Genomic DNA, 20,370 nt, shown 5'->3' with positions numbered 1-20,370 from the left:
GATGACCATAATAAAACTTGGGCCATTTTCTCCAGGCTTATAATCATGATACATTGTCTTATCTGTGTCAGTGACGTATAAGTAACGAGCTGGTAATACTGCAGGATTCCAACTCTAGATATAATTTAAAAACCATCCTTTACCTGGGTTTTCGGCTTCTCTCCATAGAGAGAGGTCAACATCTAAATTTAGACTTATCATTTGGCGTCCGAACCGGGACTCAGCCTCTTGCAACCAGAACGCAGACAGACGGGATGCGGTGATTTATCCGTCATCGGACGCACAGATATAACTGGCCAGGTAAGAAAGACTTTCCTTTCTTACGTACTATCTGTGCCTCAGGGGAACGGATCTAATCAGATTCCCGTCACACCTGCGTTCTATATATATGTTTGTAAAGCTGAGTCTATTTGTTAGACAAAGAACTCTGTAACCCAGGATAGGACAAGGTTAAAGTGCTGCATTGCCGTCGCAAACTGTGGTGTGATTGAGATAAGCTGTTGCTGTATTCATGCTGAATTAAGGAAAGGGATTGCCGAACTTATTCACTTCTGCGTCCTTACGGGGAGGCTGTGATTAATGCTTAACCCTTGTAATACAGCATGGCATCGAGAACAGCTGCAAGGTCACAGACAGTAGGCGCATAGACTCTTTGTATGAATGGGTTCCTGAACTGAGAATTATCTGTCCAGAGGATGGTGGAAACAGTACTTGTATTAGTTCCACTCCTTGGGTTTGCCTTGTGGAAGGCTTACCTACATACACGGCATGGATCAGTAGATCCGTGGACGATTCTCGCCTCCTAGAAGGAGAGAGCAAAGAGGGAAGGCATCCCGCCGCAAGCAGGAGCCTACTAGACAAGACCTAGACAGGTCTGGAGAGTCCCCGATAAGCTATCTAGGATCAGGGTGAGAATGGGAAAGATGTTCACTAAAGAGGAACCCATCATCTTTATGGGAGGGCTATGGGAAATTGAATAGCTAAGATATAGTTAGCGACGGGCATGAGAAGATGCAGTGCAAGATCTAGAACAGATCTTTAGGAGGTTTGATATGAAGGCAGATACATGCCTTAGCCCCACCAACCTCTGGCTCTCTGACCAACACCTGGGAAACCCCCTACACTCCTGTGCACACTTATTTTTGCCTTGTGGGTAGGTGACCAGACCTACATGTAACATGCAGGGCAAATGGGTCCTTGGAATTTCCAGGAACCTTAGGGGTCAATGTAAGTACTATTCCTAAGGGGGAATCAAGGATTAGAGTTCTAAGAGAGGAGGGTGTGGAGTAGATAGATGAGAGCCAGAGGGTCAGACAGAAGGAAAACATTCAGGATAATGGGTGGGAAGCACAGGTCCAGCTGGGTGGACATGTCATGTGCCGGTTACCAGCAATATCTAGATAAGACAGAATATTGTAGTGTGTGTGGCCGACCCAAGCCACATCATTATGTTACACCATTGTACCCAGTTTATATCTGTATACAAACCCCAGATCCTGCAAAAAGCCAACCTACCTCCAATGGTGGCGTATAGACCCTTTGTTCTGCAGGAATCTTCCCTTGGTCAGCTGTTGAAGTAGTTACTTTGATTTAAAGTGCCCCTGACTTGATTGTAAAAAAAAAAAAAAAAAATGCCTTTTTGAAGTGGGCAACCTAAATTTAAATAGAGTACATTGCCATATAAGTGGAGATGGACGAGGAGAACAGTCCAGCTCATTGCTAGATACAGTGCTGAGAGAGCTGAAAAGGGGTTAATGAATGCTGCGTAGTGAAGCAGCATACAATAATTTTGGCACATAATGTGTGTTATTTGTTATGTTTTGAACAAGGTCATCAACTAGCTCTGCAGATCACATGCAAGCAGCATTAGGGAAAAAAAAAAAAAAAAAAAAAAAAAAAAGAAAGAATCAGAGCTGTTAGTGTAATGTACTCTCCTACATTATATACTGTTGTATTTCAGCCAGTTTTACTAAGCTGATGTTCCCTTTAGAAGTATGTTACATGTCACAAAATGTTGATCATTTTCTGTTGTCCCGATCATAAAACATGTATTTAGTTATGTACGCCACTTTTCTGTAACCAAAGATGGCGACTGAGAGCCAACCACTCCCACATATCATCCACGTCTGTATTATAATTGTGACGTCTCAAAACCATGCCCTAAGCCAACACCCTTATATCCGGTTATCTAGTCCGGTGGCCATTTTAACTTCTGGCATTTCTGTCCTCCGCCCATACTGCTTAGTGTCACTGAGGGGGCGGGCACAGGACTCTCCGATAGAGTCTGACAACTGTTTTGCACATTGATTAATGAATGTTATTACCTGATGGTGAAGAAAGTTAGTCAAAGGTTTGAAAAGGAAAAGTATAGAGACTGTTTGAAGGAGCTGGGTCTAGTAGACCTGTTAGTGTATAAGATTGTTATACGTAAGTGTCAGTAGGAGTCAGAGGGAAAAAGCACGTTTTATTAGGAATGTCAAGAGAAAGTGATAAATGGTAAAGATCAAACGCAGAAGTTTGTGCACTTATTAAGAACCCAATGGTATAAGGAGCCTGTAGTAACTTACTACTGTAATATATGTTTCTATGTAACTTTATAAAAAAAAATTTTGGTAGATATATCTATCCCAATATATATTGTAAGCAGATTTTCTTTGTGTGTGTCCCCAATGTATGATACTTTTAAGAAGTTTTTTTTCCACTCTTGTATCTATGATTTAACTGCTCACTGCTCAAGGTTAGAAGTAAGGCCCAGAGCGTTCTGCTTACTGATAAGAGCCGCTTACTGGAGGATTGGATTCATTTCAGCTAATGATGGTACAAATTAAGCTGAAGGTTCTGACAAAAAGAATTCTGATAAAAAGAATTAGTCTATATACAGTATGTTTTATATTTAATCTTTAAGATTTGTTTTATTTGATTTATAGCAAAAGAAGGTTATATGGGACTAGCCGATTTTAACATGTTTTAACATTTTTTTATGTTTTTTATTTTTAGGGTTAACAGTTTTGTGATGATTATAGCAAACTAGCTCATGACTTTATATATTGATAATCCCTAGTAAAGCCAAACTCATATCCATGGCTCCAGTCTGCACTCCTTATGCCCCCAATATATATATATTTTTTTTGCTAAGTGCATTGAATCCAGCATCTCTGTTGCCTCTTGATGTAGATTCAAATGGGGGAGGGGATAGAGGTGAATATTTTGATGTTTTAAATTTTTTTAAACACCGTACAAATTTTTTATTTTTGAATAAGGATGTTTTTATTACTTAATGTGTTTGATATTTTAAATCTGAAGGATGAAAATGTAATTGAAAGCCCAAATATTAATGAAAGTTTAAAAGTTTTCATTGTAGATTATCTCAGACTTTTCAAAGATGGATGACACAAGACGCAAGGATATATGGTGACCGCCATGCAGCGTGACGTTCCACTGCAGAAACCGCTCCTGCCATAAGCTGGAGGTGAGGACAATCACTGAGACATGTAGGATGGTTGAAGGTAACTGTGCAGATGTCTATATGAAGCCCACTATTATGGGTTAATTGGCAAATTAGAGATTTGTTTGGTCCCTGGGCTTACCAAAAACACTTGTAGAAAGAAAAAAAAAAAAAAAAGAAGAAAAGCCGCCATAGAGCGGCTGACGCAACGTTCACGCAGACAAACCCTGAAGCAAAAAGGGTGATGGATGATGGATGAAGCTGCCAATGCTGTTTCTGTGCTCTTCCCAAGGTAACAGCGTACAAAGCGTACAAGGGAATGGGGAGATGTTTCCAGTCTCTTCCTGAGGTAACCGTACATAGTGTACAGGTGGATGGGGAGATGTGGATCTGTTTGTTTTTAAGTCTTTTCCAGAGACGATCAGCAACAAGCTGTGAGACCAGCGGATGGAGAAGAGGTACAGGGTGAAGATGGCATCCAATAACTATTTGCCGACAGCCTTGTATCTCACTGTAAGTTATCTGACAAAACCAGCAGAAGGAAGCCATGTGTAATGTGATGTAGTATCCTCACATTGGGCGGCCCAGGGGACAACAAATATAGCAGAGAGGGTTGTGTACGGCTGTATTATCTACACCTGTCATAACCTACTGTAAGTAACACCGTAAAGTGCCTGTCTGCATAGTCTGTCATCTTCCTGCCTGTTTCAGGGAATGTAAGTGGACGTCATCCACCTGCCACAGGTGGCCTATATAGGTATGTCCTTGTCTGTACTGGTGTCTTCTTTACAGGTCAGCCAAAGCTATGGGAGAAAACAAAGCCAATGTCTGAGGTGATACTAGTGGCCTATATATAACTGAGGCCAAGAGTCCAAGTGTCTGTAAAGAGGCCTGTCAGTCAGAAGATAGGTTTAAGGATAAAGGATCCATACCAATGCTACTATTACAAAAAGGATCATATGATATATTATTCTCATAAAAAGGCTTTGAAACCTTAGGTGATGTATGGTATATACTTTGCTTTATTTCTATGGTGGTTATTTTATGTGTAATATGTGATGATCTCAGTCAGACAAGAGACAATTCAGTAGGATCCAAATATTATATCGGTAATAAGCGCCCAGTTACTTCATATTATTGGTGTATGTATTATACTATATGATTATGTACAGTAAGAGATGGGACCATGAGACCAGTCATTAGGTCTGTGTGATCTAATTATAAAGATGTTTTCTATGCACAAAACGAAGTAAAAAAGAGACTAAAAAGAAGTGGAAAATTCTGAAGATCTCATACTGACGAGTGTGAATTCACTATCTGGTTATTTTAAGTGAATCTAGTGGTTACATAGTAGGTCACATTGTGGAGATTTTATTGCATTTATCTGTTATGCTGTTTTTAGTTTATGTGTCAATCAACTTTTTATTTTTGCTTTTGCTATGAGATAAGATTTGCTGACATCTAAACTTTCCCTTTTTCAGAAACTTTTTAAAGTTAGTTGTTGTGACTTTCCAATTCCCACATGATGCCGAAGTGGTAGAGTCCTTGTGATAGAGTCACGTCTGTTATATACAGTGAAGAACTTATTGTCTGATCACTCAGTGTCACACGGAGACGTAGGAGTGACAGTAGACTAGTTAGGTTCGAGACGGAGGATTGTCTTACCTTTAAAGCCTTCCTACGGTAAAGGGACCTAGAGAAGGGGACTACATCTGTAGTCAAGATTAGGGACAGGAGTGATAAGACAATAAGGTTCGGTTATTTTGATAAAATCTGGAGAGGTATTAGTCATGTATATATGTTGGTTTGGGTATTGATAATAACCTTTTATTTGTTTTGTTGTAACTAAGCTGTATATTGATTTGATGTATACTGCACAGACTCACCCATTGTTTAGTATTTTCTTTCGGTTATTGCAGATCTACCTACCACATCTGCTGTAAGTTTGTTCCGCCATCTATAACTTTCAATAAAACATATGGTACTATTTTTGTCTATCCTATGGTGATGCCCATAAACTAATAGGAGTCCTTCAGGGTCTCATCCAAGTGGTCTTATGCATAATACTGATCTGTTTGTCAGTAAAAGTGTTTATGTGTATTTTCTTTCGCATAAAACCTCGAAAGAGGAGAAGATCAATTCTTAGATAAAGAGTAACTAACTGTGTTTTCCTTTTCCGGTTCTCTTGAATCTGTGTCGCCTGGACATTTCTGGAGGTTGGATGCTGGACAAGTACTTGGAGGATGGGTTCACCCTATGGAGAAGATGTGACCCCTGAGCAACCCGCGGCTCAGACAGTATCTTTGGAACCTCTGGCTATGTACCAACCACAGTGATTCCAGTCCAAGGCTTCACGGATGTCAAATGGGGGAATGATAAGGCCAGATTATGGGATTTTACCTCCTTGCACCGTACCTATATGACTACACCTATATATATTGCCCTCTTAAGAGACTGGAGATGATCAGAGGGTGACAGAGAGATGTTCTGGATGAAGAGGAGGAATGCTGGAAGCACGTCACTTAGAACAACTCCTAGAAAGTTATCATTTGTAGACACAATCCCCAAGGACCCAGAGACTCCTATCTATAAACAATTTATGGAAAACAACTACATTGTGCTCTTGGATTCATGAAAAAGTATCTTTGCACAGAATGTATTGTTCTACCCTTTTTGACCTTTTTGAATAATAATAATGAATACCAATATAGATGCCATTGCGCATGACTGAATATCTAAATCACTAGCACCGCCTCATCTATGTCTTATTAGCATTTGTTACCACCCTATATTTTATCTGTCTATAAAATGTGATGACCATAATAAAACTTGGGCCATTTTCTCCAGGCTTATAATCATGATACATTGTCTTATCTGTGTCAGTGACTTATAAGTAACGAGCTGGTAATACTGCAGGATTCCAACTCTAGATATAATTTAAAAACCATCCTTTACCTGGGTTTTCGGCTTCTCTCCATAGAGAGAGGTCAACATCTAAATTTAGACTTATCAGTATCATATTCAACATGGTGTCCTATGGAGCTCACATGCAGCACACATTGCTGTCCTCCATTGGAAGGATATGTTAGGAGATTCCCCTAAGTAAAGGAAGGGACACATTAGGTTTCCAAATATGTACTGCTGCCGCTGGGGTGTGTAAAGAGTGTGCCCTCACAATGGCAGGAAACATTCATAACACTGGGCGGCAGGGGGACAGCCAGGGAATAAACAAGGTGAAGGATATACTAGTCACTATAACCTAGTCAGGCTAACTTCCCACTGCGTGTCCAGCGTGTTTCATGGTAATGGTTCACACTGCGCCTCTGTGTGATGCAGCAGTCTTGTAAGAGACAGTGTGAACAGGGTCTAAGGGGACACCAATCTCTGCCCTTGATGCATTGTGAACAGACTGGCAGCAAGGAGTGGCAGAAGTCTATAGTTGTGTTTAGCCAGCATTGGACCCTCACCTAGAATAGTGTTTAGTGTACCCCTGTTGCCCCCTCTTGGCACACATAATAACCGGCCCTGCGCCCCCTCTGGTGGTTACAGGAGACAGATTCCTGGGTACTTTCACTTTAAGGTCACGTGACTGATAATTCTATACAATGACCTGAGCTGGAAATCCTGGTAGTGTCACATAGTCATACCCGAATGACATAATGTCGCGATACTTTATGTTGGACCCCCTCTTGTTCCTCGTTTTAGGTTATTCCTTCCGTCCCTCCCCTACCGTCCCCACTTAGTATAACCCAGAAGCAGCAGCAGTAGTCACACGGCACATGCGCGCCCCTGAGGCTGCAGGGTGCAGGGGTCCTCGCTCCCGTCTCACCTGCCTGTGTGGCGCTGACGAAGTGCCACGTATTGACGACCAGGGGCAGCCGAGGCTGCGGGGGCTGCGAGTACACGGCGTACAGCTGAGCGACCAGCATGTACAGCACCGGGGAGCCGCCGCCCTCCATCTCTCTGCCGGAAATACAGCTGTGTGCACGGCGCTGCGGGGCGGGCGGAGGACGGCACAGGGAAGCGGCTCCTGTACACTGACCTATCGCCTATCGTATACAGGAGCCCCGCATAAGCTTCATCCCGGGCTCATAGCATAACCTGGACGGGAACGGAGGAGGGCGGCTATATACTGCACCGGCAGATATCAGTTCTACAGCCACAAAGCCTAACAGCGCCACCTACAGTCACCCATAACAGAGCAATAATTCCCATATCTATCTATCTATCTATCTATCTATCTATCTATCTATCTATCTATCTATCTCCTATGGCTCTTTCTATCTATTATCTATCTATCTATTATCTATCTATCTGTAATTCATTTATACCTCTAACATCTCCGCTGTGTTGTTTCATTCCTGACCTCATTGGGGCTCACAATTCAAACTGCATCTCCTATCAGATTTTGTAGTGTGGAACCCTAGTACTCCAGTACCAGCTCCATATGGATAATGGGAACGACAAAGGGTGGCAGCAGAGTAAGACCGCCTGGTCTATCTAGTCTGCCGTTATAGTATGTCCTTTATTATTATCTTACGGTATGTTCACACTGAGTAATATAGACGGGACCCCGCCTGCCTCAGTGTCTCTATGGGATGGCTCACGCACCTCCGCTATTGCCGCTCTCTGCTCAAAAGAATTGACAAGTCAATTCTTTTAAGTGGAGAGCGATGGAAGTGGAGGTGTGCGAGCCATCCCATAGAGACACTGAGGCAGGCGGGGTCCCGTCTATATTACTCAGTGTGAACATACCCTTAAAGGAGACCTGTCACCCCCCAGGCTCCCGACCCCCAGCTAGATCCTCTTATACTGACCTCATCTCGCCGAGTCCCGGAGCCGGTCCCGGGACGGAGATATCCTGGTCAGAAGCTGGCGCGCGATGTGGAGATGAGTCCGGCTCTATTCATTCTCTATGGACGCCGGACCTATCTCCACAGCACGCGCCGGCTTCTGACCAGGATATCTCCATCCCGGGAGCGGGACTCGGCGAGATGAGGTCAGTATAAGGGAATCTAGCTGGGGTCGGGAGCTTGTCAGGTCCTCTTTAACGCCCTATGACACAAAGCGACTATTGGCCATTACGGACAATAATCGTCTGGTGTTATACAAGACAACGATCAGCCAACATGCACGATGTCGGCTGATCATTGTCTTTCAACATGTTGAAAGTTGAACGATGATAGCGATATGCTGTAGTCTCTTCTTGGAATAGGAGCAACGGCAGCAGACCGATGGCGATCACAAAGGCTCCCTCGGCTCTTGCTCGCTGTAGACACGTGTAATAGCGCCAGCAGCAAGCGGGGAACGAGGAGCGATCGAGTGCTGACCTGACAGGTCGGCGCTCGTTGCCTCCTCTGAATCGGGCCTTTAGAGTAGATACACACTGCTTACTGCTTGGGGGATGAAATTTCAGGAAGAACTTAAAATGCAGTTTTTACTCTTTTTGGAATAGAGTGGGAAAATAATAGGGAAGAGAGTGGGGAAATAAAAATACACACCTCCCTACCTGCGGCCCATACACCGCTGCTCTGGACTCTTCCAGGTTCTGAGTTGTGACATGGTGGGCCCGTTCAGCCATTCAGTGATGGAGCCAAGACACTGCTACAGCCTACCTTCAGTTACTGCTCCTTTACCAACCATATCTGCTGGAAGGTTCCAAGCTTCTACTTTTCTTTCAGTAAAATATTATTTCCTCACATTCCCTCTGATCTTTCCCCCAGCTAACCTCAGATTGTGCTTATATGTGTTAATTAAAAAGCTCTTCCACTTGGAAGAAGTTACATGTGAGAAATCACAGACACTCACAGATGACTGGTGTTTCCTACAGTGCACTAGACCAGTGCTTCTCAAACTTTTTCGACTGGAGCCTCACCCAACAGACCAAGGCAATGCCTGGGCCTCACCAGACTGACCAAGAGGGTGCCTGGGCCTCACTATCTGGAGAAAGTCCATTTAAAAGCTGAAAATAATGCTAGGACTACCTTTCACCTGTATCCCAAGCTCTATATACTAATAAAGCAAGTACAAAATAAATTAATAATGTTGCTAAAATGGAGATTTTTGCAAACAGCAAAAGGACTGTGCAGATCATAGTTACTTTTGTGAAAACTGGCTCCTCAGCTGGGCCTCACTAACAACTAGGAGGCGCCTCACTGGTGAGGCCTGCCTCACAGTTTGAGAAGCACTGCTCTAGACAGTTCTGCAAGGCAATGATTATGTGCTACTACCAACATGAAAAAGGGATTGTAATTGACTTTTATGCTCTATATACGCTGCTACCAGAATTTCTATATTGTCAGTCAAAACATTTGTACAGCATCTACAACTGTTCTAGTCAGTGCCATAAAATGAGTGCTAGTGGTGCCCTACCATATCATGCAATACTATAAGGATAATACAGCTATAAAAAAAAAAAAAACTTTAGATTTGTACAGATATTAAATCAATCAGAAGATAGCACAGAGATTTATCTAACAGATCTTTGAAGGTAAAGCCAGGAACAGACTATAAACAGAGAACAGGTCATAAAGGAAAGACTGAGATTTATCCTCTTTTCAAATCCATTCCTGGCTTTGGCTTAAAAAATCTGTCAGATAAATTTCTCTGTGTAAACACACCCTTATGAATAATCAATGCTGCCGGGCATCCTGCTCGCTCAGCTATCAGCCACTGTTTCTCATTGCAGATCAGTCCTCTGTAGACAGGTTTTGTCTGAAAGAAACATGCAGATACAGTTGAATCTCTGAGCCCAAATGTGTTGGAGCTGTGGTAGGGCTAACTCACCTGTCTAGAGACCTGCCAGCAGGTCATTCTTTGGTTCAAATCCCTGTTAATATTGAGTGAATGGCCACCATTTAAAGGGGTTGTTCAGCAAAAATATTTTTCTTTCATATCAACTGGTGTCAGAAAGTTATATAGATTTGTAATTTACTTCTATTAAAAAACTCAATTTTTCCCTCATTTATCAGCAGCTATATGTCCTGCAGCAAATGTTTTATTTTCAGTCTAACACAGTGCTCTCTGCTTACATCTCTGGCTGAAACAGGAACTGTCCAGAGCAGGAGAGGTCTCGGCACACTGCCGGGGTCCCAATCAGACATTGACAGGACTGCAGGGGTTCATTGCAGTACAGCACACTGTCAGCACCTTAGGTAGAGCCCGGGAGCTGACAGATTCCCTTTTAGGGTACAAACCCACTTGACGTATTTGCTGCGTGAATCAGTCTTAAAAATAAGCAGGCAAAACGCAGGTTGGCTTTATACAATTGTTCTGTGTTAAAATACGCAATTGCGTATTTTTGAAGCGTGAAGCTTGTTGTTAGCAAAGCATCAGTTGTTAACAACCTGTGCGAAAAACGCATGTAGCTTCACGCTTCAAAAATACGCAATTGCGTATTTTAACGCAGAACAATTGTATAAAGCCAACCTGCGTTTTGCCTGCTTATTTTTAAGACTGATTCACGCAGCAAATACGTCAAGTGGGTTTGTACCCTAATAATGTTTTTGTTTTTTGCTAGATGGACTATAAGAATTATGAAAGTGCATTTGTATATTTTCTTTCATGCACTCACTAGGTGGGTTTACAAAAAAATCAGTGATTTTTCTAATGGCTTTTGATAGCATGGAGTATGATACTGTGGAGTTATTAATAGTAATTATGCTGCGTTTACACGGAACGATTATCGTTCAAATTTTTGCAATAACAATCGCAATTGAGCAATAATTTGAGCAATAATTGTTCCATGTAAACACAGCAAACGATCAAGCGACGAACAAGAAATCGTTCATTTTGATCTTTCAACATGTTCTCAAATCGTAGTTTGCTAAAAATTCGCAGATCGCTTGGTATAAACAGTCTTTCAAAGATTCACCCTATGTAAAAAATGGGCTTAAGCGATCTTAAAAACGATTGCAATAACGATTTTTCTTACGAATTTTCTAACGATTTATTAGTCTAAACGCTGAACGTTATAAAAACCAAATCGTTGCTTCAAAATCGTTAAATGATTGATTGGGCAAATTATCGCTTCGTGTAAACGCAGCATTAAAACAAATAATAAAATAACACCAAAGGTAAATGAAACATAAAGGAGCATTCTTACTTACTGTGATGTTATACATAAGAGGATACACTAATTTTTACCAGTTAACATCATGGCTGCTGATTTAAATAATGACTCACAACCCTACTATCGAGCTATTTTGGCACCAAGAAATATTAGAACCTGGGAGCCACCCTGGGAGCGCAGAGATAATAAAAGTACATTCCTGATTTGAATATAAAGGAAATCAAAGCATCCAGCAAAGAAATAAATGCTAGCTCTGTATGGCTCTTATATAAGATCAACCAACAAAACACAGTAATCACTGAACTCAAGGAGAACAGCGAAAAGAATTCCAATGAAGTACTCAATCAAGAGTCTCCACTGATGCCCCCAAAAATTTAAATATGCAAAACAAGAGTCCGTGGAGCCTCAGTTACGAGTCTCAAAACACGGGATAGCCAGATATCTCTAGCCTGTTGCCAACGGGGTGCCTCCATGATGGGGAGAGCACCACACCACCCTGATAAATAACCCCTTAAGTCCCACTCGATTGCGAGTATTGGAACATAGACAGGGAAACAACAGGGTGGCCCCTTTTGTCAATGTCTAACTCAAGGTGCGAGTATTGCGATCATGACAAGGGCTTGCAAAGGCAGGCTTCCACCCACAGACAGCCGTTTCGGGGTTTCGGCCCGTTGGCAACAGGCTAGAGATATCTGGCTATCCCGTGTTTTGAGACTCGTAACTGAGGCTCCACGGACTCTTATATAAGATGCAAGATTTCCTAGATTGTATGTATTCAACGTGGTAACCTATTGAAACTAACTGTTATCCTACTGGGAACGATAGGATTAGACTTGACATGATCTTCCTAATCATATATTGACATTTTGCTTCTCAGTCTTTTGGCTGCAATGTACTGCACAAAGCTTTGAGGGTATTTTATGAGAATCTAAATATGAGCAGTACGAACGTGCAAGAAGAACCTTGATTTTATAAGCGAACCAGGTGCTACTATCCCTACCTTCAAAGCCTAATCTTTCCCTGGATTTTTGATATATTCACAGTGGTTTTGTAGCCGGAGGCAGCAAGTGAAAGGAACGCTTAGAGAAGCAAGTATTGACATTTTGAAATATTAAATTGACTTTCACTTGAATGCTGCAAAACTACTTTCCAAAGGAAATGTTTAATTTGTAGATTTCTTTTACCTGTGACCATCACATTATAGGCTAGGAAAGCTGTCTCATAGATTCTTGCTTGAGTTCAGAGTACATGACCCATGACTGTACTGTCTCTCTTTATTTTTAATGACTGGAATCACACAAAGTTTTATTTTACAGACAGTATTGTAAACTGTGAAGAGAAAGCAAAAAATCTTCCTGTCGATGCCTGAGGGTGTGTTTCCACATATGTGTTCGAAACACAGCCCAATGCAGCAACTTAAAGCGACTCTGTACCCCCAAACCACTTGTACCTTCGGATAGCTGCTTTTAATCCAAGACCTGTCCTGCGGTCCACTCGGCAGGTGATGCAGTTATTGTCCTAAAAAAATACTTTAAAAATTGAAGCCCGTGCCAAAAGGGAGTATCTGTGCCCTAACATTGCACCACCCCTCCGTCCCTTCTCCCCACCTTCTTTATCACTAGAAATGCTCCAGGCAGATTGCCTCCTATTCCCCACCTGTAGCAGCCCGGCACATGAGCTGGATCGTTAAAGTGACACTGTCACCCCCTTTGTGCATTCTGACATCTCTACACAGGTGTAAAGGGTAAATTTAGCGTTTTTCATACCTTATTTCATATCATACGTCATGGTGCTTGTTCAAGTAAAAAGTGTCCTTTTATCAACTGCAGATTGTATTAAGTGGGCGTGGCCCCGCGGCATTAGTGCCACTTAGCCCCGCCCCCTTGACGCCCATTGGTTGGCTGGCGTAAAGGGGGTGGGGTCTAGAACTTTTAAGTCAGCCTGTTCCAAGGGCCGACGAGGGGGCGGGGCCAACTGTGGTGTTGTGGGCGGGGGTTAAAGGGCGCTAATGCCGCTAGGCCCTGCCCACTTAACACAATCTGCAGTTGATAAAAGATGACTTTTTACATGAACAAGGAGGTGACAGTGTCACTTTAAGGACCTGTGCAATGTTCAGCGCGGAGAAAATGTTTCAGTGGCATTCCTAATGATGAAGAGGGTGGGGAGGAGGGACGGAGGGGTGGTGCAAAGTTAGGGCACAGATACTCCCGTCTGGCACGGGCATCAACTTTAAAAGTATTTTTTTAGGACAATAACTGCATTCCCTGCCGAACGGACCGCAGGACAGATCTTGGATTGAAAGCAGCTATCCGAAGGTACAAGTGGTTTGGGGGGGGTCAGATTGTGGGTACAGAGTCGCTTTAATTATTTTTAATGTAACTAGAGGTGAGCACAACTTGAGCATGCTCGAGTCCATCCAAACCTGGTGGGTAAAAGAGCTAGTGTTAATTAATGGGGCTGTTAAGATGGGTGCCAAAGTAGAGATGTGGTTGCTATTTGTTCAAAAAAGTTCCAATTGTTCTAAAGTTCCAAATCGGGGCCAGTATGCATTACTTTATTTTGTTTTGCAGATGAAAAACACCAATTGTCTCTGGAGAGGGATTAAAATTGGATGCCTCCATACGTAATATTTCATCCATATGTTATCAGTATTTTTATCTGTATAGTATATTTGCATTCATTTTTTGACAAATCTTCCTGTGAAGATGATATGTGTGGTTTTTTTTAGCCCCCTCTGGAAACATTACATGAGTCACATACTGCAGCAGGATTAATGGTTGCATTGTGCACTGTACTTTGTATGGAGGGATTCTGCAGGGTGTACATTACTTGACCAGTGAGTGGGGTTTTGATTCCACACCCGGCAACAAAACTGTTCTCTTTGTTTTTAAATGTTTTTACTTCGTACTAGGCATGTCTTTTTCTATTCATGATGTGACCATGTACTTCTATTCATATTCATTTTTAAGATTTGTTGTTTAATAAAGATTGTCCTGGATTTGCTGTTAGAGATAAGCAAACCTTGAGTGCGCTTGTCCGAACCCAAATGCCCCATATTTAATTACCAGTGGCAGCTCAAGAGAGTCCTGGAAAACATGGATACAACCTATGGCTGTATCCATGTTTTCCAGGCAGCCTTAGAGCTGACACCAACTTCTTCAGCTACCAGTAATCAATGCAAGGCGTAAGATGAACCCGAGTATGCTCGAAGTTTGCTTAACTCTATTTTCTATATATTTGCATGTGTGTCTTTGCAATGACATACATACTTAAACTAGAATGTGCTCTCCTCTGGTGACAAGCTACAGTATAAGGGCCCCTATTACATTCTTGCTTTAACATGTAAGTGCACAAGGGATATTCCAAACCTCATCTGGCATGTTGAAGTCACTCATAACTACAATGTCCCTCTTTACTGACATTTTGGTAACTTCATCCATCAACATGTCGTCATAGTCCTCAGTGTGCCTCCGTATAGATAACACCTATCCTTATTCTGTTGCAATTTGCAACAACAGCCGTGATTAATTCAAAAAATACTTTCAATTAAAAATGAACGGGATCCCACATAATATAAACTCCGGCCAAGATCCCTAGCAGCCGCAGCAAAAACTGACATTTTACACAATGGAGAGTGTAGCCCTGGCCAGGTTCTCCATTGTGTACAGTGGTGAATTTACAAGAAAAGAAGTTTATCCGGCCGGTACTACAGTACCAGCCGGGATAAACTTCACTGACGCTGGCTGTTCTGTGACACGGCCGGGTCACAGAATGGACGGTGTTTTATGATGTGTGAACCCGGCCTTAGACCGCATACAAACCCAATGCAATACTGAAACAATACTGATGGTCTTTCATCCATAATGCCTCAGTATTTTGGATCCGTATGCAAAATCTACATGCACCTATGTAAAATGGGGGAGTGGCAAACATCTTAAAAGGGTTTACAAAATTTACTAATTTTACTTAAAGGACAAGTGCCATGAAAAACTTTTTCGCAGTAATTGAAGCACATTACAAAGTTATATAACTCTGTAATATGCTTCAATCACCTATCTGCCTCCCTTCCCTGTCTTTTCCCCCCTCCACCCCCCACCAGGAAGTGTCCTAACTCACACAGACCTGATTACTGTCGTCACCGTCACCAGGCAGCTCCTTCTTGTGAGGATGAGTCATCAGCAGGAGGGCTGCTCTAGGTCCTGTTACACCAGCCTTCCTCTCCCCCTCCTTGTCAGGTGACTCTGCTTGCTCAGCTTATCTTCTCTAGTGACATGACTCCTTCACTGAGTCCACGGCAGCAGGAGAGAGGGGATGAGGGGAGGGGGAGAGAGGGTATGAGGGGAGGGGGAAAGAGGGTATGAGAGGAGGGGGGAGCTGCCTAAGTGCCGGAGTCAGTCAGAGGGAAGATAAGCAAGTGAGATGTGACAAGTGATGGCTTGCAGTTGTTCTGCCAATGGGAGCTGAGCAAGCCTGTCACCTGACAAGGCAGGGGAGGGGGGAGGCTTGTGTAACAGGAGAAGGAGCTGAGAGAAGAGCTTGGTGACGGTGACAACAGTAATGAGGTCTGTGTGAGTCGGGACACTTCCTGCTGGGGGGTGGAGGGGGGCAAAGACAGGGAAGGGAAGCAGATAGGTGATTGAAGCACATTACAGAGTTATATAACTTTGTAATGTGCTGCAATTACTGGGAAAAAGTTTTTCATGGCACTTGTCCTTTAAACAAGAACCTATCACCATATTGTCACTTTACAGTAATGCAATGGCCTTAAGTGCCATTGCATAACTGTAAATATATGTTATTTTTTTTTTGTTGCCTCTATGAGGCGTTATAAACTGTCACACGCCGACTCTTGAGCTACAGAGCAATCACGGGAAATCGCTGTGTATCTCTCACAGTTAGTAATGTCCCTACAGCCTATACCTTCCCCTGCCCCTGTGTTCTCCTCCGCCCTCCCTCTTCACCTTTTCTGAGCTGTCAAAAGCAGCTCGGGGTCCCCGTTGTAATGACAGAACCAAGATCTATTTCATCATTACATTAGAGGCCCCGAAGATATCGGCAGCAAGGGGAGCTGCTTTTGACAGCTCAGAAAAGAATAAGAGGGCCGGCGGCAGCAATCAGGCTGAAGAGCAGGCACAGGTGAGAGAAAGCAACTCCCCTGTGTCTGCATCTTCAGGACAAAGCCGGGCCCAGGACATGACACATTTGGTATTTTCTATTTAAAAAAAACACACCCTACACCCCTCTTTGGCCATTTTATATTAAAAAAAAGCTGGTCATTGACATAGTCCATGGGGGGGGGGGGGGGGGGGTTGTTAAAAAATAACATCCACTTACCTCCTTGGTTGTTCTCCCTCCCTATTCAGTTCTATCAGCAGGAGCTGCCGGGATGGCAAGAGCCCCATGCTCCCTCTTCTGCCTCCAGGACGTCTGCTCTGTGTAATGAGCAGAGGGATTGGTCCCGCCCCCATATGCAGCAGCCAGACCTAACCAGGGGAGGCCAGAGCCCCAGAGAAGAGCATCAACCTGGACAAGTGAGATTATCTTTACTTTAAGCATAGCTTCACATGTCTCGCTGCAAACTCGCTGCGGATCCTGGTAGGGCGGTTAAAGGGGCCGGGTCACATACTGGATGAAAATTCTGCTGCAGATGTGACCAATTCCCTTCACACTACCAGGATTCGCAGTGGATTTTGCTGCAAACACAGCTTGAAATCCGCTGCGGATCCGGTACATGTGAAGCTAACCTTAATGTACAGAAAAACGTGGTCACCAGCTGCTGATTGGCAGTTATCTATTCATGCTGTGTATAGGCAGTCATCTGTCAATCAGCAGCTGGAGGGCGGGGTAGGGGTGGGGCAAGGATCCTTTTCTCCTCGATATAAGGAAAACGCCTGGACAAAATTATGTAACTAATACAACCAAGCTGTTTCTGCAAATAGTTTATGCTGCCCTCATTTAAGATGGCATAAACCTAGTGACAGATTCCCTCTAAAGCTAGGCAAGGCATTTGAGGAAATTTGTCCCTTTGCAGCCTCTGTACTCAAAAACTGTTTGGAGAGCCAGTTGCTCGATAACTGCCATTTGTCTCAGCTTAGTGATGGAGGAAGGAGTGATGGTGGACATGCACATAAGGACTGGTAAATACAGTACAGCTATTTATTGTAGTATACAGTATAAATATGGGGCAATTATATAATATAGTCTATATAGTTTAGCTAAATAAGTGACCTAATGTAAACTCACATTCATACTGTACTAGTTTTCTTTATAATGGTCTCTATGTCAAAGCACTTGGATGTACAGTACATCGCAATATTACCAAAGGATATAGGGATGTATAATAGGAATATAATATAATTATTCTAAGCCATAGAGGCATACCAGCAGTCCAGAACACCACCCAACCAGCCCCACTTACATTTCTTATAAACCTAGTTATATGAACAACATGTTGTGTTATTTCTTTTTATATGATGATCTTCACCCTGATCTCATCCGCCATGAGCAGGGGTTTTATTATTTCTATGATTTTGTAAGCATGTTTACGTAGTAAAAATAGTTTTCTGAGTCTTACAAAATATTGAACGTTTCAATGATTTACATTTAGCATTGGCTTTCCTTCTGGATTGTCGCTTCTTATACAGTATATAGATCTAGGTTATGTTGACCATAGCCTTAGGGTAGCTTCACAAACACCGTATCGCAGCAGAATTGATCTGAATAACTGAACACAGCATCAAATCTGCTGCGAATTCTGTACGTGTGAATGAACCCTAATGCTTGAATCACACACAGCAGTTTTTGCCACTGCAATTTTTGTGCCAAAGCCATAAATGGATTCAAATGGGATGGAATATATAAAGGTTCTCCCTTTGTGCTACTTTGTGGATCTACTTCTGGTGTACAGTAGATATGCACTAAGTATACCACATGATTTCCAGCCTCTATTCTATTTCCAAGCTTGAGAAAGGCTCTCTTTTATGTGTTGAGTTAGAATTCTGCTGAGACGCATGAACGTGTCACATGCGGTTTTCATGCATTTTCCCCTGGTTTTACACCTGCGCTGTTTTCTGCATCTTTCTGCTATGGTTCCTTCACACTTACTGCTTTTGGTAGTGGTGGTCTACAGCTAGCTGCAGTGGTTTCTGCTGGATAAGCTTTAAGTTAGTGTTGTGCCTACTACAGCACAACCTAACAAGGTGAGTGCACTCCATACTTTTTCACCCACCACATCTCTACGCTGCTGATATTAGGTGCCCCCCCATCCTTCTTTTGTTTTAAACCCTCTATTTCAGAATCAAATGACATCATAGTAGGTGTGCTGGCCATCTTAGTGATGTCATAGATTCTGTGTGACCTATACATGAATGATGTGTTTTCAGAGCGAGGCAAGATCTTCACTGTAAAGATGTTGTTTTCTTCAGCAGATTCCAAGAAACAATAAAAAGAGTTATTTACATTCACGTAAAGTAAAATCATCAACCTTCAAATGGATATGGAGCTTCCAGACAAAAAGCGGAGGAATGGGTTACAGCGGCCATGGCATCGACTGCAAATCCTTAGCTGGATTATGTATGTGTTTTTGGAAATCACAGCTTTTGGCTTAATCATTCCGCTGCTTCCTTGCTCCTGGCAATCTGCTGGCTATGGAATTCTAGGCTTCTTGTTCTCTGGATATTTTATTCTCTATCTCCTTACAAATTCTATTGACGCTTCTAGTGTAGATCTATATGTTCCTGTCAACTCCATGGAAGCAAACAAAACCGAACCAGAGAAGATGCATTGCCACATAATACCTGTGACTTTTTATAAAGAGAAAACTAGATTTTGCTGTGTTTGTCAAAAAGATGTTTTCAACTTTGATCACCATTCCTTGATTTTTAACACCTGTATCGGAGGAAGAAATTTTTGGTTTTACATGAATTGCCTGGTGGCATCTTTCTTAGGCATGACATGTCTGGCCATCTTGTCCCTGTATGAGTTTTCTGTGTATTACTATCAGCCATTGGTGTTGCTGGAAGCGTCTAACAGCTGGCTTATTATCATTCCCAAAAACATCCTTGAAATGCATTCAGTTGTGATCCCTACAATAACCTTTATATATGGAGTTCTTAGTCTCTTAACAGCAGCTGTGTTGGGATACTATATATGTTTCCGCCTTTGTTTGCTGAGGCAAGAATTGACTATGCAAGAGTATTGTGAGAACCGTGAATTGGAAAAGAAAAACTCTCAGCAACAACCCACGAGGAGCATAGACATTGAAGGCATCGGTTCCTGTCCTTTTTTCCAATATTTCTTAGTCCTATCAGCTGAAAGAAAGAGCCACCTATATTTCCATGATACGTCAATGCAGACAGAGCAGCCAATAAAGAACAATGTAGCAACACAGACGTTAATCAAAATGGCAGATATAGCAACACAAAAAGATGAAATAACAATTCAAATAGATAGAGCAACCCAAACACAGAATGAAGAACATCGCCCAAGCTCCAGATTTGGATTCGGAGATGTGTTCCAAATATCACGCAGAAGTACAAGAACATCAGAAATGTAAATGTGCAACCACTGGGTATGACAACTCCACATTGTGCACAAACTAAATGAGACGTATATTTCAAATAAAGCATTCAGATAATGTGCTTTTGTGTATTGTGCTGGTGTAAAACTCAATTTATATTTAAATTTCAGATATTTCCGTGAATTCCATGTTGTGTGGCAGGGTTAGGGCGTATTACACAAAGTGATAAGGCTGACTTGGCCAATTATTGCTCTATGAAATAGAGACAACAATCAGCTAATGACAATGATCATCGGCTGATCTTGTCTGTAGGTTTGGACCTAAAATCATCAAGTG

The 20,370-nt window shown here is 42.4% G+C and overlaps 2 protein-coding genes across 5 annotated transcripts in view; one reads left to right on the top strand and one right to left on the bottom strand.

Annotated features, from left to right (window-relative positions):
• Positions 1 to 14,962, bottom strand: part of AGA (aspartylglucosaminidase) — a 41,314-nt gene extending 26,352 nt beyond the window's left edge. The window contains exons 1-2 of the mRNA XM_069976169.1: positions 14,885 to 14,962; positions 7,275 to 7,494 (exon numbers count right to left, since the gene is read on the bottom strand). Coding sequence (XP_069832270.1) covers positions 7,275 to 7,494; positions 14,885 to 14,962 — 298 coding nt within the window. The remainder of the gene's footprint in view (positions 1 to 7,274; positions 7,495 to 14,884) is intronic.
• Positions 14,963 to 16,944: 1,982 nt separating this feature from the next.
• On the top strand, positions 16,945 to 20,155 carry LOC138797517 (palmitoyltransferase ZDHHC1-like). Of its 4 annotated transcripts, none has more exons than XM_069977793.1 (2): positions 16,945 to 17,047; positions 18,941 to 20,155. In XM_069977793.1, the coding sequence occupies exon 2, from the start codon at positions 19,006 to 19,008 to the stop codon at positions 20,068 to 20,070; it is 1,065 nt and encodes a 354-aa protein (XP_069833894.1). In that variant the 5' UTR covers positions 16,945 to 17,047; positions 18,941 to 19,005; the 3' UTR covers positions 20,071 to 20,155. The 4 variants fall into 4 exon arrangements, with proteins under 4 accessions (XP_069833894.1, XP_069833895.1, XP_069833893.1 ...); XM_069977794.1 differs by having other exon boundaries at positions 16,959 to 17,047; positions 18,944 to 20,155; XM_069977792.1 differs by lacking the exon at positions 16,945 to 17,047 and adding an exon at positions 17,373 to 17,653 and having other exon boundaries at positions 18,944 to 20,155.
• The last annotated feature ends 215 nt before the right edge of the window (positions 20,156 to 20,370 follow it).

This window comes from Dendropsophus ebraccatus, chromosome 7, assembly GCF_027789765.1.
Source record: "Dendropsophus ebraccatus isolate aDenEbr1 chromosome 7, aDenEbr1.pat, whole genome shotgun sequence".
Classification (NCBI taxonomy): Eukaryota; Metazoa; Chordata; class Amphibia; order Anura; family Hylidae; genus Dendropsophus; species Dendropsophus ebraccatus.
This window is presented reverse-complemented; position numbering and strand designations above follow the sequence as displayed.

Bases quoted from the DNA above. Each gene is read 5' to 3' on its own strand.
- LOC138797517 (XM_069977793.1), top strand. From the start codon at position 19,006: ATGGATATGGAGCTTCCAGACAAAAAGCGGAGGAATGGGTTACAGCGG.